The sequence below is a fragment of the Falco cherrug genome, chromosome 11 (genome assembly GCF_023634085.1).
Source record: "Falco cherrug isolate bFalChe1 chromosome 11, bFalChe1.pri, whole genome shotgun sequence".
Classification (NCBI taxonomy): Eukaryota; Metazoa; Chordata; class Aves; order Falconiformes; family Falconidae; genus Falco; species Falco cherrug.
The window spans coordinates 11259465-11277605 of NC_073707.1; the positions used below are offsets into that span (position 1 = coordinate 11259465).

Below are 18141 nucleotides of genomic sequence, written 5' to 3' on the forward strand. Positions count from 1 at the left end.
AAAGAACTGCCCCTTGGCCATGCATCTGTAAGTACTGTTTTTCCAGACTATCGATCCATACCTTTACTTGTTTTGATTTGAGCAATCAGATTTTTATTTTTGGTAGGATACTTTTCAGTGAAGTACTGCTCCATTGGAGCTGATGGTAAAACTCCCACTGGCTTCAGTGAATTCATGATTGAAGTGTAAGCCAGATACTACAGGTTTCATTCATTTCCCTACAACTACAACTGAATATTGAAAAGACTACCTGAAAGCCCCTTGCTAAGGCTATGGAAGGGTGATTTCCATTTTAAGTAAAAAATTAGCTTACAAGGTCTTCAACTCTAGTATCTCGCTCTATACCAAACAGCCCTATTTTGGTGTAGTTAATAATTACAGTACACACACATTTATAGTAATCAGTATCTTTAATTGGCAGTTCTAAAAATAGTTTTATTTGCGGTTATTTCTTTAAAATGATCTGTTAAAAATAATTTATTCTAACTATACAGTTCTAATGTGATCTTCGTTTCTGTATTTGCTCTCATCACTGATGATGTTCATTACTAGCATTTGGAGATTTGGTGGCAGGTCTGTAAATTCTACTGTTCTTCACTTCTGTATCAGTAGTAGGCTCACTGTACCTTCTTAAAAACCTGCTTACACTTGACTCCACACACTCTTATTTCCTAGGAAGAGAAAATAATTTAAAAATACAACTTTTACATAGAATTAATGCATTATACATTCATGTGCATGTCCATCTTAATTTAAATCCACAATTTTCTATCAAATTAGATTGGGTAGCTTGTACATATTTTAGCCTGTTTTTAATCCTAAAAGAAAACAGCTGGTTTGGGTTTGTTTTCTGGTGAAAGGCAGAGAAGGAGAATTTATTTTGGGATCTCGGATCTTAAAGGGTCAAACATGTTCCTGGTGCATTATTCTCTATTTGCAGTATGTTCAACTGCTTAGGTCTTTGAAATGAGCATTCTCTATTTTGGACACATGAAGAAGGTATCTGGGGATGGCTCTGAATAACCAGTTCTGGATCTGTATATTGATGACTCGTAGTTCAAACCTACAAAACCAGAAATCAGCTGAAAGCCCACTCTAGCAACACAACGAACATGGCTAGAAAAGGACAGGTAATTGTGTACAGAAGATTTCATCTAGATCTATAAATCACAGCACAGCAGGGAGTTTTGACTGAACTTGACCATACTGGATGCCTGATGCTGCCTACTGTTCTTTTGTGTTTCATAAGAGCTTTTCAAAAAACCCTACTTGCTAGTCCTTGGATCATCATGAACTGTGCATAAGCATCTTGGGCACTGATTTATGAGGCCTATTGCTGTTTACCTAATCTCACTGAAGATGCAGTTTAATCTGCTCCATGCCTGAAACTATTTAAGTTAGACCTGAGAAACGCACAGAGTATGTGTGGAGGTGTTACCTGGATTTGGTGGAAGAAGAAAAAGGGGTGGAATTTCTTAAGGGACATAAAGACAAAGGTTATGTATGGCCTATCAGAAGGGATGTACTTTCTATTTCAAGATAAGACTTTTAATAAAGCTGTCAGAATATTCTGAGCGAACAGGAGGCAGAATTTCTTGGGAAGTTATGCACATTTTCTCATGGGAGACTTTGATAAAATGGCATATTAAAAAAACCTTACACTAAGTCAATAACCTTATTGGCATGTGTTGCTAATCCCTAGTAAAAGAAAGTGCTTCATGATGAATTGATGAAACAAGCAGACTGATACAATAACTTTCGTTAGGACCTGTTTTGTTCACTTCTATATAGGTAACCCAGAAGAAGGAGTGTGCAATAAGGGTTAAGACATCTGCTGACAGTGACAAAAACCTACAGAGCAGAAGCAATCAATACAGTAGAAAAAGGCAATAAAACTCAAAAGGAAATGGAGAATGGTCAAATAAGTCACTCACATAAAATAGAATCTAAGGAGGAAAAAGAACTACAAAGTACAGACCATAGAATGAAATGGGGAAAATAGGAGGCAATAAACTACTAAAGCATGTAGTACTACTTTCTACAGAACTGTGGAAAATTAAATTAACACTTGGCTCATTGTGTAAAGTTCAATAGGATCATAAAGCTATTGAAGTATCAGTTTTGTAGAGGTAACTGCCCATTGTATCAAAGGACTCTCAAGAGTACAGAACCTAGTAATCTTAGCTGGTCAAAAACAAGATACTAAATGTGACTCTTTTAGTGTATGTTTAATGGGGAGAGTTACATTAACAAGGGTTCAGAGAAATAAAGAGGACATCTTTTGAAGTTCATGAAATATAAAAAGTGATGAAATTGAAATATTGGGGACTGGCCTCTAACTTGGTTACTTCTTTTGCATGAAGTAACTTTGTACTGACTTTTGTGTACATGTGAGACAGATTGTGATAAATGGTGTGAGTGCCAATGAGAGCATGGATGACTGCACCAGCTGGCAGGTATGATACAGGACTCCTCACAGCCTTCTGAAAAAGCAGGCTCAGATCAGTCAGGTTACCTTGGGGTATGTAAAGTGGCACTAGACAGATACACTTGAGCAACTGAATCTGAACTTATACTTCTAAAATCAAACTCTTGACAGGTATAGAAAGTGGTCTGGCCTGGAGGTCCATGGCTAGGTTGCATGGCTAGAGCATAAATCAGAGGAAGGATAGCAGAAATCAGGGCCAAAGAAATTGGTGACAGGAAATGGGAAGATATAATGACAGCGGAGCTGGCAAGGGACAGAAACCAGGATGCCAATACAGAGAAATCCAAAAGCAACTAGCGCTGTTGCTTCATATATTTGCACATAAGTGCAGTTGAATTCCTAGGCCAGACTTCTACAGCTAATTGCAACCTGTTTGCCAGCGAAGAATCTGAAAGGGCTGATGCGTGGTTCCATGGCATCAGCTGTTGTCAAGCTGGGAGGTAGCATGGAAGTACTGTCGTGTGTTTGTGTATAGATAGAAGGAATATGTATACACAGGGAATTCTGGAGTCACATTTTTATTGCTTCCCCCCACTATTTTCAGTGAGCCGATGGCCTCAGCTATAAAGTGATCACTTACACAGTAACTTTCTCCCTACCTGCATTCTATGGAAATTGTGTTGAGTAATAAGGGGTTTGGGGTACTTTTGTAAAAAATTCGTAACTGCTACTGATTTGAATATTTAGAGAACATCCATTTAGACTACTGAATGACAATAGTACTGAACAGTGAACAGAAATGGAGGTTGGATTTTATTATTTCAGCAGGAAGACTGCCTTTTGCCCACACTGATGAGACAGTGAGGATGCTATGAAGAGCTATGTGAGAAAAGAATAGGCATCTTCTTTCAGATCCTGTTAACTTAAAAAGATAAAAATTATGATCTGAAAGAACATGACATTTCAAAAACTTAATTGCTGTTTTAGTTCTCTAGGCTATAATGCAGTCTGCCTGTAATTATTTTAAAAGAACAATGGTGTACTTTCCCCTTATGGCTTATTGTTGGATGCATAATTTCACCAGCTCCCATACTGTGTATTTCACGGACCGTATGAAGGACATTCTGTTAAATGTCTTCCTCATTGTAAACATTTCAAACTGGTGTGTCTGGACAGACAGTTAATACAGTAAGAGTACTGCTCTGAAATCAAACAGTCTTTGTAAAGGACATAAAAGCTTAATGGCTCCAAATGAAATAGTTGCTTTAGAAACAAGTTAAATGCTGCACCAATACATAATTATGTCAAAGTAAGCCAAGATAACAGCCCACAGCCTGCTGCATTACACCTAACCATTTTAATAGATTGGCATTTAAAAACTGTTACATGATCTTACCAGGTGCATTTCATCTCCTTCAATCCACTGGGTCCAACCACGACCTTCTTTTTCTCCATTCTGTACACAAAGAAGCTTATCTCCATCCCAAGATACAGTGGTCTAACAAAACAGACATGTTCAGTGTTACTGTAGTATTGTCTGATATTATGATTAGTTTCCTTAAAACAAAACTTCTAACATAATAAATAGTTAATGTATCTCATAAGAAGAATAACTGTAGAGTGTTGTAACACTTAGGATAATTACAAAATTAATTAGCTTAAACAGAAGGTTGCTGGCCAGCTGCCTGTCAAAACCTGGAAGGATGAGATAAAGCTGTTAAAAGAAAAAAAAATGTTTAAAAAAATCATTGTGTAAGAGTGCACTCCTCTCTCCCTGCTGACAAATACAATGGCAGAAGGTGTGTGCAGCCTAACACTGTATTTGCAAAAGAAGCTGAAAAACTTGAGATTCGGGGTTTTTTTTCCACCATAAGAAAGATTCCCCAGCTGCTAAACCTGAAAACAGTACCCACATACTGGCAACTATGGATGAACAAGGCTTTCAAATCCTGAGCGGTTTTCCCCATGTCTTAAATCTGCCTTCCATTATCAAGCAGAATGGTTTGGAAATATCAGCAAATTGGTAACTTTGCCAGCATCCTGCTTTGTGTAACTGTAGCTGGAGAACTACTTGAACCAGGACTGGCAGACTAAGAAATAGTGAGTAAGGTGTTGCAGGATTCAACATCGCACTTTTGTGAGTATTAGTGCTGTCTTGAGTAGTTCAGTAGAACTTGATTCATAAAAAAACTTCAATGTAGCTTGTTACTCTGGTTAGTCTTTACTGACAATTTGCCTTTCACGTGTCCCTAAGATAAAGAGAAGCAATACTCTAAAATATTTAAAGAGGGAAGGGGAAGAGCACTGACAATTTGTGCTCCATGAGGATAGTTTAACATCAATATTAGCACCTGGCTTTTAAACCAGCTTGCTTGAAGTGAATCTGAGGACCAAATATGGAATTAATGTCTACCTTGTAAAAGTCTTCAGCCACTGCATGTATAAGTAGTCAAATACAGAGAGAAGATGAATTCTGACTTATCATTAAAGGAAAACCTACTGGATACATCCTGTGTAGTTTCTAAGAAAAGAAGTCAGCCTGCATTTGTCATTCTGGGAACTAAAACCTGTTCAACATTCAAGAACTATACAGCCCTATTTATTTAATTTGTGTATGTCACAAACAATTAATTCTTAATTGATAACCATGGTAGCCACTATCTTTAAATGAGTACAGCCCAGCAGTCTCCTCCCCTGGGATGCTTTAGACTAAACAAGCATGGAAAATGAATCACTAGAAAGAGTGCCAGCATAGATAATCATATGCAAGGCATTGTTATTGATCCCACATAGTCTATTTGCACCATATGGGGTCTCTGAAAGACACGCTCATGTGTCCTTGCTAAAAATCTCTCCATTTTGGAAAATGCATTCACAGGTTCTTCTGTTTACTCTCATAAAAGGATGTATTTAAATTGAGTAGTAGATAACATTTAAAAAAAACCATATCCTTTTAATATATAAAATGCTAATGCAGGAAAAAACCAACACGTTTGGGTAAAGCTGTAGTTAATGTGGTCATCACCTAAATCCTCTTCCATAGGAGACAGAAGGTAACAAATTATACTAGTCAAAGTGAAAAATGTTTAATTTTTAAGTTAGCATAACTAAGAATTTCTCATGATTCTAAAAATTAATGTATCAGAAAATGAACATTATTTCTACCAATGACTTATAGATGTGAGGGATACTGTGGAATGAAGCATCTTTATATGCAACTTTACTTAGTAACCACACTCATTTTTATCCATGGAGTATTAGCTCAGCATAGTTTAATTAGACTAGCTTAATAGTTAAATTTTGTGGGTTTATAGGTGAATCCAAAGGCATAAATAAAGTAAGATCCAACTTTATTAGTACTACTAAAGTTTGAAGTCAGTTCTGGAAGTGATTAGTCTTGATAATATTCACTAGCTTAGTACACTTGGAGGCAACTGAGAAATGTTTGTAGCAGTGCAAGGAAATGTTAACTTTTTCAGCCTCCAAGGGTGACTGAAATTGTTTCATCTCAGAAAACAACACACTTTTTTTCTCTGACTTTCTTTTTTCTCCAGTCAAGATTAGATATTGCTTTTGGCAATTTGGTGATAACCACAGATTATAGTACCACAGACTGTTAACCTATCTGCTTTATCAGCCAATATTCTCGGTTATCATCCTCTGCTTCCCTTTCAGAAATATATATACTGAAGGGACAGGAGTAAACCATATAGTTCCAGATTTTTGTGTGTGGCTATTTTGCTATGAATGTTGTAAAGGACAGAATATATTGCAGGAGAACATAATGTCCTCCTCTTTGTTAGCAGGAACAACCACTTTATGACAGCAAGATTAACCAGTAGCATTTTTACTTTTTTTTTTCCTTTAGGTCAAACTGTAATGTCTCTTATAATAAAAGACATAACTAATACAGAAGATAGAAACTTCTCTTCTAACTCAGTTTGAAGTAAGTTCTTCCATTCCAAATATGTCTGTTGAGACACACATTGAGTATTAGTTGAGGTTGGAGTTGCTATGGCTGCTAATATTCCACCCTTTGCCAACAGCCGAGATATAGCAATGCTTGCCTTAGAACATTTCCAAATAGTTGAGTCAGAACATAATAATAATATTCCAAAAATACCACTGTAGGACAAATGCTGGTAAATATAATCTCTATGTAAGAGCAAAGATTTATTTTTTAAACTTGGATCAGGATATCACCATTGTATAACTAGGAGTCAAACAGCTGAATAAACAAGTAAGCTAGTTCTATATGAACATTTAGTTGCTGTTTTCCTCTCCCAGCACACACTTACTATCAAGATAAAGGAATGCTTCACCTTCTGTATAATGCAACTTCTTCTTAGAAAAGTAGGCTTTTATAATTAATCTTGTTTGCCACCATTTTGGTAATAGCATTACCTAAGGTTTGTCTGATTACAGAGACTGAGCTATTGTCTCCTATCTGGAATGACTGAAAATCTTTACCAGGGTTTGGTGAGCAGAGCATCCCCAGGCAGACAGTTCCTATTCTTCATCTTCCTCCACAAGCAAAAGGAGCAGACAAACTCTGAGGACACTGGAAAGCTGCAGTTTCCTGATGGCAACAGAACCAACTAGATGAAAATATAGTATTTCTCTAGAACTGAAGGCTTCTGCCTTTTTGAGTATCTCATACTACTTGTAGGATAAATGGAAGACTTCATTTATTCCTTTAAACTAGGTAGTACATAATCTAGTTTGTCATAAGGAAGCTTAAGTTTTGCTTGCTTACTGCCTGATCATACTAAAATTTATGAATACTTCTCAATTCAAATGCATATAATTCCGTAGGGAACTTCATTAGAATATAGTGATTAATGTGATTAGTCAATAGTGTGATTAAAAATACTGAAGGAGCACAAGAGTTAACAAAGAGATAAATAAGAGTGAGCCTTGCCTCAATTTCACTTTTCTCAAAAATTCTAACGACCAATATTGCATATCTTTTGGATTATATACTCTTTGCTCTTGAGGTGTAATAACAGACAGAGTTTCTCTGGGAGATGAAGAAGCCTTTGAAGCTTCAGACGACAAAAAATGTTTACATTTTCTTTAGTTTTATGATATGATTTCTGTAGTCTTACACTACTTAGAGATCTTTTTATTACTTGGCCATTCACATTTGTTAGTGATTTTATCTCTCTGTATTACAAAGATTTAAATACATGTGCACAGCAACACCATCTTCCTGAAAATTAAAGCTAGAAGAAATGATAATTAAAGTATTATAGTCACTGTTTTCAGTTATGAGTCAAGGTAGAATTATTAAATGAAATATTTAGTAAAAGCAAATCTGTTGACTATGCATTTGCATTTTCTCTAGTAGCAGCAACAGTACTGAAATCTTGCAGAATTACAACAGATACTACTTCCAGCTTCTATTGGCAAGTCATATTGACCCACAGCCAGAGATGCTGACCTGTAATTTACTGAAAGAGTCATCAAACTATTTCATCAGAGAACTTTGCATTTCCCAGTGAGGTCTATGTGCAAAAACATTCGATGCTGGCTGTACACGATGTTTCTCATTCCCATGTTGGCTATTCCTAGTGTGTGTGCTCCATCTCAATTGAGTAATTCTCTGCTTATGAGAATGACCAGTCATTTAACAACTGTAATTATGATTTAAGAAGGAATAAGCAATGGAAAGTAATTGTTTAGGTCAGATGACATAGGAGAATCCAATTTGAGCTGTGCCCTGTATTGTGAAAATATCCCAGAATTTTTAGTCAAACATGGTAATATATCCCAACAAGATATTTAATAGTTTTAATTCTAATGAGGATAATCAGAGGGCTGCAGCACCTCTCCTGTCAAGACAGGCTGGGAGCGTTGGGGCTGGAGAAAAGAAGGCTCCAGGGAGATCTTAGAGCAGCCTTCCAGTAGTTAAAGCTACAAGAAAGCTGGGGAGGGACTTTTTACAAGGGCATGTCATGATAGGACGAAGGGGAATGGCTTTAAACTGAAAGAGGGTATATTTAGATTAGGTATTAGGAAGAAATTCTTAACTGTGAGGATGGTGAGATTCAGGAACAGGTTGCCCAGAGAAGCTGTGGATGGCCCATCCCTGGAAGCGTTCAGGGCCAGGCTGGATGGGGCTTTGAGCAACCTGGTCTAGCGGAAGGTGTCCCTGCCCATGGCAAGGGGGTTGGAACTCTGATCTTTAAGGTCCCTTCCAACCCAAACCATTCTATGATTCTATGAACAGCTTCTCAAGATCAAGCATTTTCACCTGTACTAAGTATCAAAGTGATATAAAAACTTCTGGTAAGCAGTCTGCAGGGGAAATTTTCATCAAGTTAAGTGCTGATGGAATAAACTAATATTGGTATCACAGTTACACTGTATTTTGTCTGTGAAGACGCATTCTGTAATGTTGTAGCCACTACCCATGACCTGTAGAAGGCGTGCTGCACACTGTTAACAAGGGCTACAACTATGTCTGGGGTCTGTCACCTATCCTGTAACTCCTTTTATCTCATCAAATCTGCATCTGGCAGGCTGGTGACAGATAAACTACTGAGAAAACAACAACAAACCCAACAGAAAAAGTAGTGGTAGGATTCCTGGACTGCATCTCAAGATAACTGTTGCTGGACAAAGGCCATACATATTTAGCCATCCAGTAGCTAGGTCGAATGATAAAGTCTATACCAACCTTTCCTTACCTTACTAACTTCAGTTCAACCCTGTAGGAGCACTTACAAATCTAATCTCCCACCTCATCATTCCTGTTTGTAGCCATGCAGCAACAGAACTCCTAAAGTTAATGCATAGGAAGTAGCTGGTAGTACAATACAACTCATCTCTCAGCTGCTTGAAGGGCTGGCAGTTACCACGTCTCATAATAGGTATCTATAGCTACGTGACTCTGAAATGTGTTCATACCATTACAAACTCGCTCAGACTGCTATTGTCTGTACCCGACTGATAAGTGTACTGAAGTTCACTGTAGTCAAAAAGTGAGACACTTCTAGAAGCAGTATTTTGCTTCTATGATTGTCAGTATCTCCATTGCTAGCAAAGGGTCTTAGAACTGGATTGACAAATTTTAGATCAAAGGGTAAGCTGCTGTCAGATAGGATCAGATCTTAAATGTTCAAATTCCTTATTTTGAATGCTTGCTTGTAAGAGTAAGGAAGGAAAGCAATGACTAGAGACATGTTCCAGGGAGTAGGAAAGTAAGTGCCAAAGCTCCAGGCTATGTAGGTGGGAAGAAGAGTAGAAGCAGTATTTTGGACAGTGCATAATCTTTTATTTCTTAGGAATGGTGGATTTATTTTTTTCTTACTGAAATAAAATTGTATACAAATACAAAAATAGGAAAACTTTTGTATATCCTACGCCAGGAAAAAAAAAAAAAGTAAAACCCAGCACATTCAATTCACTTTGTGCAAGAAACAGAATCAATTCTAAGACACTGTTTAAATTAATGTGTATAATTGACTTAACCTTTGCGTAATTTTAGCAAGATGAAATTGTACATAACATTAATGGTTTGTCATTAAAAATTGGATTTGTTAAGTCTGGTTCTCAGGCTTTCAGCGGATTCTGATTGCACACTCTGCATTCTTAATTCTCTGAGCTTTTTAGGATTCACAAAAAGCTGACATGCTAAGCCCATCCAAAACCATCTCTCCTACAAAGCTTCATATGTTCACAGCGGTTTTGTGAATAACTAGCTCAAAGCTTCTGATGAGTCTCAGGTTTTACACATGAATCCAGCACTGCAAAATTTGAAGTTAATGACATCTTAAATTATATGGCCAAAGATTCTAGAGATCTCATTTGATATCACCATGCAAATGTGCTGAGCATATCACTGACAGGTAATAAACAGTAATGGCAAAAGAGCATGCAGTGTGAAACGAGGCAGAAAAAAGGAAACAGCTCCTCTTTACTAAGGCACAGAGACTGAATGAATTAGAGTTTTAGACAGCCTGAGGCAGATCCAAGAGTGGACCTGTTCTCTGGAGCCTCAGAAGGGTTGACTGGAAGACCGTTCTTCACTTGTGGACAGCAGTTTGTAAAAGGTCAGAAGTATCAATAGGAAATTATTCCAGTAAGGAGCTGGGGAATTTACAGTACTGCAGAGACAGAGGGCATAGGATTTGAGAGAAGACTAGTATATACACACAGGCAATGACAGAAAACCACCTCCCAGCAGCAGCCAATCTAGAACAATGCTTGTTCCAACAAAGTACATGAGAAAACACTTACAAGCCAAAAAGAAAAGGATGGCATTTGAAGAGGTAAAGAAAGAAAATAGTTGAATCAGAGGGATCAAGTAAAGACATATTGCTGATCTTGCATCTCACTAGACAAGCGCAATTTATTTTGAGCTTTCTCAGCCTGTGGGGGATCCCTACTGGAATTCCAAGTATTGGAATGTTGTTTGTTGGTTGTTGTTTTTCTGGCAGCAAAGTCTTCATTCCAACACCTACTCTTAACTAGATTAACAGCTGTGAATTCCATTTGTGGAACTGACAAACACTGCTTAAAACTGCCTAAATATGTAAATAAGCTTCATGAGCCATGTTATTTTGCAACAGGGCTTTATTCTGAACTTGCAGCAGTATAAATCAAATGATGACTAGAACAACTAAATTCAGTTGCCTTTTTCCTGAACACAAACTAGAGAGGAATCAGTTTCACATTAGGTATGATTATTAGTTAAAACAGAGCCATGATCAGTTTCGAAGAACTTACCTCCTTTCACTAGGATATAGCACATGTAACTAGCACTGGTTTGTGTGACAGACAGACTGGTTAGGTGCCTATGAACAATCCTTATGTGGCTGTCTTAAATGTTAAATGACTGTATATTTTCAGGAAGATGGTAAGATTTATGACAGATCTGATGACTGAATTCTACAACTCCCAAATCCTCCTTACCCTACCAACCTAACAACTCTTAACTATGACTAAAAATTATATCAGTTTCAACAATAGAACTCTGAACACCCAAATGATAACTTATCTAGTTCTACTCTGCTTTTATTCTGTTTTGGTTAACTAAATGATTAACATGAACATTTTTCCAACTTCAGTTTCAGATTCTGTTTACCAGTCCCCAGTCATTGTCATTTCCTTTCCTGCTTCCATGTAAGAAGAAAATTACTATGCCAAAGAACACAAGGCTCTGAATTACTGAAGCATCCTTCATTTGCTTAACTAAATACTCAATTCTAATGTAACTAATGCCATTTTCAGTTATCCAAGAAATTCTCCTGTTCTATATTTAGAACATAGAATCTTCCTTGATTTTTTAATCAGATCACTTGCTCTTAGTCTCTGTCAAAAGATAGATTCATTCTGGATAGCGTGAGCTAAAGCAATTCAGTCTCATTCAAATGCTTGAACAGCACATAAAAATTATAATGCAAAAACCTTCCCTGACTTTAGCAGCAAAATGATTAGAAAAGTAAAATTTTAGGGAAGTAAGTTTTGCAGTTGAGCTATCCCATTCTCAATCTGCTTTGAGTCACTGGTTGCAAAGACTTGGAACATGAAACTTCAGCCTTTGTTTCAGCCTTTAAGTTTTTTCAGCTTTTTAAGACTTTTGATTGATGTACTGAGCAAATACACTGTGAAGGCACATAAGGTTAACTTTTCTGCTTTAGCCCCATTCTTATGTTTACTGGTACATATTTCACATTGCAGATGCTTCCTCAGCTTCACTGTTTATTACTGATGGTGAAAAAAGAAGGCAAAATTATCTGGTGATAAATGAGACACATTTGTAGATGGTTTTCAATTAATTGTTGTTTCAATAATGTCTTGCCTCTTTTGTGCACAGTAAATTTTTTCCACAGTAAAGTTTATGTGCATGAAACAAGATTTTATATTTAGTGCAATACCTGAGATGCTCATCAAATTAATAGCAACTAGAGATTATAGAATTTACCTTAAAATTGAGGAATTTTTTTTATGACACTGGAGCTTTACTGAGAACGAAGACAGCAGGATCAAATAGTTCAGGAAATACCAAAGCCATAGTCATCCATTTAACTTTGAATTTCTGTCTTTGTACACTATACATCTAATGCATGTTACCAATTAAAACCAAACTTCAAAGTAATGGGAACTTTATCACATGGTCTGAATCAAACTACGCACCATGCAAGAAATAATGTAATACAGTATTAATGTTCTAAACTTCTTAATACACCATCTAACATGCACCTTGTAACATTTGCAGAGAAGAATAAAAGATGCTCCTGAATACATAAACATTCATTTTACCTTTGTAGTCCAAACTGCCAGATTTTTAACAACTCTAAATATTAAGTATGATTAAGCTTGCAGAAACATCTTTCACGAAATTGCCAAACAAACAGAGAAATTCTTCTTTAATTTTTATCTAGGAGAGAAAATCCCTGGGGAAAAACTTCAGGAGAAGCACAATAGCATTATGGAGCTAAATGAATGCAGATGTCTTGTTTGCATTTCTTAAGAGACCAGGTTGTGCTGCAGCTTGCTCCATACACGCTTTTAGCAATGCTTAGAACACACTGAATATCCGCTGTCTTCTTGGAAGTACCTTGCACTGTGATCAGTGATCTCCCCTGTGTCCGCACATCTGTGTGGTCAACTAGCCTAACCTTCTGTTTTACAAAACAGAGAAATGGCACCTTTAACTTAACTAGTAGGGCTTTTGAGTTTCTCGAGATTCCAAAGTAGCAAATTTTAACTTTAAAACAGAAACAAAGTCTTTAAAGGAACTAAAATCACCAACTACTGTTACCTATACCCCTTAAGAAAACAGAACCACCTAAAATCATGTGCATACACCAAAGCAACAGTTAAAGGTCAAAAAAAGGACAAACTGAAACTGCTAAGGTTTATCCAGCTCAATTAAGTCACTGTTCCAGAAAGTTCAGACAAGCTTCCAGGAGTGACCAACTATACACAGATGAAAAAATCCTAACTGAAATGAAGGAGGGGGGTTATACTATCACAGGAGTATCAATTCCTACTGTCAAACCTTCGACTCACTTCCAAAGTAAGTATCAGCAAAACGTTTTAGCCTTTACTCATCACAGTATTGATTTGGAATTATTGTAGCTACACTCTACACTGACTGAATCAAAGATGTGTTCTACAACTGAAAGGTGAATATAATTTCAGTGAATTATACACAAGATTTAACCTGTGCTAATACTATTTTTACTGATACGTTAAGTCTAGTTAGTTGATATATTCTTCATTAAAAGAAAAAATTATCTATACCTATTGGATGAATTACTTCTAAGGTTATTTTTGCTAGTCTCCTGATGATTGCTCTGCTATATAGATTAATGTTTAATGTGTAACTTGTCTTACTGATGTTACTTTGTACTTCTCATACATTGAGCTACTTGGATAAAACTTGCCCAGTGGTCTGCTCAGTCCACAATATAAATAACAATAATTGATTCACAATCTCTCCCATTACACAGGTTGATTATTAACAATTAAGCTATTTATGGCATGCAGTTTCAAGCCATAGATGAGAAAAGGACGATATTCAACCTTTGCTTTTATGGTGGTTTCCTTCATAACACCACTCAGGGAGTGGTCCAGTATCTCTTATATCACCCCCATGACCCTTCTCTCACAAGACTCCTCCTGGAACATTGGAGTTATTTTGTTGCTTAATAACTGCAAGTTTTGCCTGACATCATGGTTATCAGATTTGAGCTGAAGTGCCTTCAGAAAGACAGCTTCTTGTACTGTTTTGTCTTTAAGAAAACAGAGGTCTGGTAGAAATCTTTAATAAGGTATGATACATTGCTACAAGGCAAATAGAGAATCAGTAATCAGTGACCTTAACTGTACAGCTGCCATTGGTATCTGTTGTTGGACGCCACCAAGGGACATGGAGGATTTCTGAAAGTTTTTGTGGTGTTATGTGCCTAAGTCAGTGTTAGTGACTACCCTTTGGGAATTTTTTTTGAGAAGGCAAGAAGATCCTGGTATCTTCTGCTTCCAAGGCTGAGTAAGCATTTTGCACTAAACAGCCAATAGGTAAAATATTTAAGCAACCCTTGGAAGTAGGATGAACTAGGTTCCACTCCAAAACAAATAGCTGTTGTAGCGACTATAATAATAATTTTCTAATTTCACCTCCCTGGTTCAACATTTTGAATTCTTCCTTATCACTCAAATTAAAAAAATAGGGTAGAGAATTGTGGCCTTGTACAAATAATGAAATAATTAGGGTGTTTGTCAGGAAATCAAGAGTTGTGTCTTACTTCTGTTCACTGTTTCAAAAGCACAACTAGGCAAGGACCACATTTTCCTGTCTTCTGAAGCTGATTTTTCAGCACAGTGGCTGGCTGACACATTTCATAAGAACTCATTGTAGGTACATGCTAGACAGCCTCAGAGCATAATTACTTCATTCCACCATATAGAGGATGTTTTAGTCCTCCTTTATATGGAGTTTAATGGTATTTAAGTACAGATAATGCTTAGATGGAGACATTTCTGTACACACACAAACCAGTAATTCACAGATGCAAACACTCAGGACTTCAGACATTTTTAGTGCCTAAGCAGATGTTTCGAACATTGCTATCTCTGACAGTAATTTGGCTACCTAAGTCTAAGTCCTCCTTTGGGCTCATAACTGTTCAGTGGATCTAGACTTCATTACCCTGATTAAGAGCCCTCCAGCTGTCAAAAACGCATGATGACATTGGCGTACCTTCCTATACAAATACACACTGCTTCTCCCTTCTGTGAATATTGTATTCTGCATTCTGTCATGCTTCTATCCTCTGTAACAAGGAGTACAGAAAGATTAGTTGAGGCACTTGCTAGCTAGCCATTCTTTTTTTTTCTGATCTTCATGATCTTTCCCTTTCCTGCCATCACCAGAGCAAAAGCAAATTTTCATATCCTAGTGGTAGTGAATAGTACTGGTTTTAAATGGCACTATCTAAGAATGGAAACCTATTAATTCTCTTTTATGTGATTTCTCCTCTACAGGCCCTCGTGAGATAATTTTCTTTTGCTCATCAACTTCTTTGTTGTGGGATATTACAGGTGTCATGCCTTCAAACTAACAGGAAAGAACTTGGTATTCTCAAGTTTTTCCCTGTTAATTGGTATTTATCAGTCATAAGTCAGAAAATATTGTCTCTCTGGCAAGCTCATAAGGCAGAATCCTCAGTGTTTGCTTATTGATTGCAATAAGATTTGTTCCAGTAGCCTAATTAATGCATCTACTCTAATAAATACAGCCAGGAAGGAGCACGCATAGGAACAAGAACAAGAAAGAAAAGTAAATTTCTGAGCAGTTGGCCATTCTTGTGGATTTCCTTTACTGTAAAACATTATTCAGTGAAGAGATTCTGAAAGTCTGAACACAATTGTCTTTTTGACTAACAAATATCCAAGTATAATTCAGTAACATTTCACTGAAGTTATTATTCATTCATTCATTGTTTCGTGCTCCTGATTAAAATTAGCTTTCCTTTAATGTAAAGGCACGCTAAAAATTGTGTGCAGATACTGGCAACCTGAGAAGTACAGAAATAGCCACACAAAATGGTTAACAGATGTGGTCTGTGAAAGGCCTCAGATTATTAATACTCTTTTTTTTTTTTTTGTCCGTTGTTACAGTTCTAATTCTTACCATGCATTTGCGATCATCCACCCCAGCTAAATCCTCCTCAAACTCCTTTCCTACATCAAATTCCATGATGTAGTTTCTAAAAGTGCTTAGAGTTTTAATGATCATATGATCCCCATTCTGAAGGATTTCTTTGTCAGGTTTTAGCAAGTTTGCTATTTTTCTTACAGCAACATTTACATCTGAAAAAGAAAAAGAATTATTTTAATCCAGTAAAGTCTACCACAAAAAGAAGTTTGTAGCTCTTCGGAGAACTAAAACAAAGATAAATGTCCAGATCTTTCAGGCCAGCTTTGTCATCAGGAAAAAGTACATAACCTAATTCTTTTAACTTCAGCAAGTTAATGTTTTGATTTTCTGATTATGCAAAATCCTAAAAAATATCACTTATATTTGACAGTTAATAAGGCCTTCAATATTTTTATAGGAATACTAGCACTTTACATCAAATGCAAACACACGATATTGCATTAAGTACACCATTGTCTTTGTTACACATTAAAATTTTACTCTTTTTCAAATTACGGTTGTTTTTTTAAGTTTGAAATCTGCCACTTCTTCAAGCTATGTAGTTTAATCTCTGTTAATGAAAGCTTCAAGATGGTAAAAAGTAGAGGCTGCTTAAGACAAACCAATTTTGCATAAGGCAATTCTTAAAGTGCATTCCCCCAAAAAATATTTCTCACAAAAATGATTTATGGCTGTACAAGAAAAAACAGATTAATGTAAAGACTAAGACAGGTTGCATGTATTGATTATTTATTAAAGAATTACAAAGGAAACCTTACCCAGTGCTTTCAGATACTCCTCAAAATTGTCATTGCTGACCATTTTCCAGTAGCCATTGAAATCTGCAGGCATCCCTGCTTCAGGTAATTGTCAAATCAAAGTCTCAGAACAGTGTGTTGATTCTGCACCACACAGTTCACTGCCTTACTTTGCGGCAAGTTTGAAATCTGGTTTCTTTTATCTCTTTTTTAGACCATGTAGCTATGCAAGTCCTTCTAATCCGATTATTGTTGAAGTGTTGCCTTTAAACCCTTCCACAAGGCTGAACCTCTGCAATTTCTAATGACAGCAGGATGACTTGATTTAAATAGAAATATTCACCTTCCACATAACTTCCATAAGGGTTCCGATTATCTTGAGATACATTTAGACATATTACTCTTCATTTTTCATGCCACTCAGAAAAAAACCAACCCTTTTAAATAGCTTTACATTAGGATATTAGCCAAAGCTATATAAGTGCTTGTGTGTTTTTTTATGGCAAATCTTTCTTCCTTGAATATGTTCTTACTACTTTATGCCACCTACTCTTCAGAAAACGATCATACAGACTCAGTGAAAGCGATTTGTCTCTGGCATTACTTTCACTTGTTCCACAAGCTCCTTAATTCTAGAGAACCAGTGGCCACCTGAGCACTCAAAAAGAGCCAGTTAGATGGGAACTTGTGTCAAGAAGCAGTGGTTAATCCTGTATATGGCTACTGAATGTATGCTTTCAGTTAATTTAAGCAACATTGAAACACAGAAGTAGCACTTTATGGATTCTGTAGTTTTTGAAGGTGTCTTCTGTCAAAAATAACATAGACTGAATCAGGAGACTAGGCAACCAACACAGAATGATTTTTCTAGCTAACATTGGGGCTCAAATACTGAGACAGCCTCTTAGCTATTTTCATTTATTTTCTACTATGTATATTCAAATGGTACAGCTGAAGTTCCTCTTAGATATGTTATCTACTCCAGAGCTTCAGCAATTACTTACTTTTACAGAAGACTCTGGATCAGAGAAGCAAAGAAACCCACTTTAAATCTGGGGATGAGGACTGTCTGTCATTTGTGAATCTGGAGGCTTAAAATTACATGAATGGTACATGCATTTTTAAGTGCTTGCATGAAAGAAAGATTTATTTCCACCTCTTGTCCAAACTGCCAAAACACAGGAAGTTATTCAGGGTCCTAAAAAGTCAAAGTTTAGCAGTGTCATATATTTAAATAAATATATATAAAAAGAAAAGTTATGGTTAATTTTATCTTGCTGCTTCATAACAGTAAGGCATCT

General features: G+C 36.6%; 1 protein-coding gene across 1 annotated transcript; it reads right to left on the minus strand.

Moving 5' to 3' along the window:
- Window positions 1-391: 391 nt before the first annotated feature.
- On the minus strand, window positions 392-18086 carry RBP1 (retinol binding protein 1). Its single transcript, XM_005441655.3, has 4 exons — window positions 16862-18086; window positions 16077-16255; window positions 3825-3926; window positions 392-671 (listed from the first exon to the last, which is right to left on the minus strand). Exons 1-4 carry the CDS (start codon window positions 16932-16934, stop codon window positions 618-620), a joined length of 408 nt encoding a protein of 135 aa, XP_005441712.1. The 5' UTR covers window positions 16935-18086; the 3' UTR covers window positions 392-617.
- Between the last annotated feature and the right edge of the window lie 55 nt (window positions 18087-18141).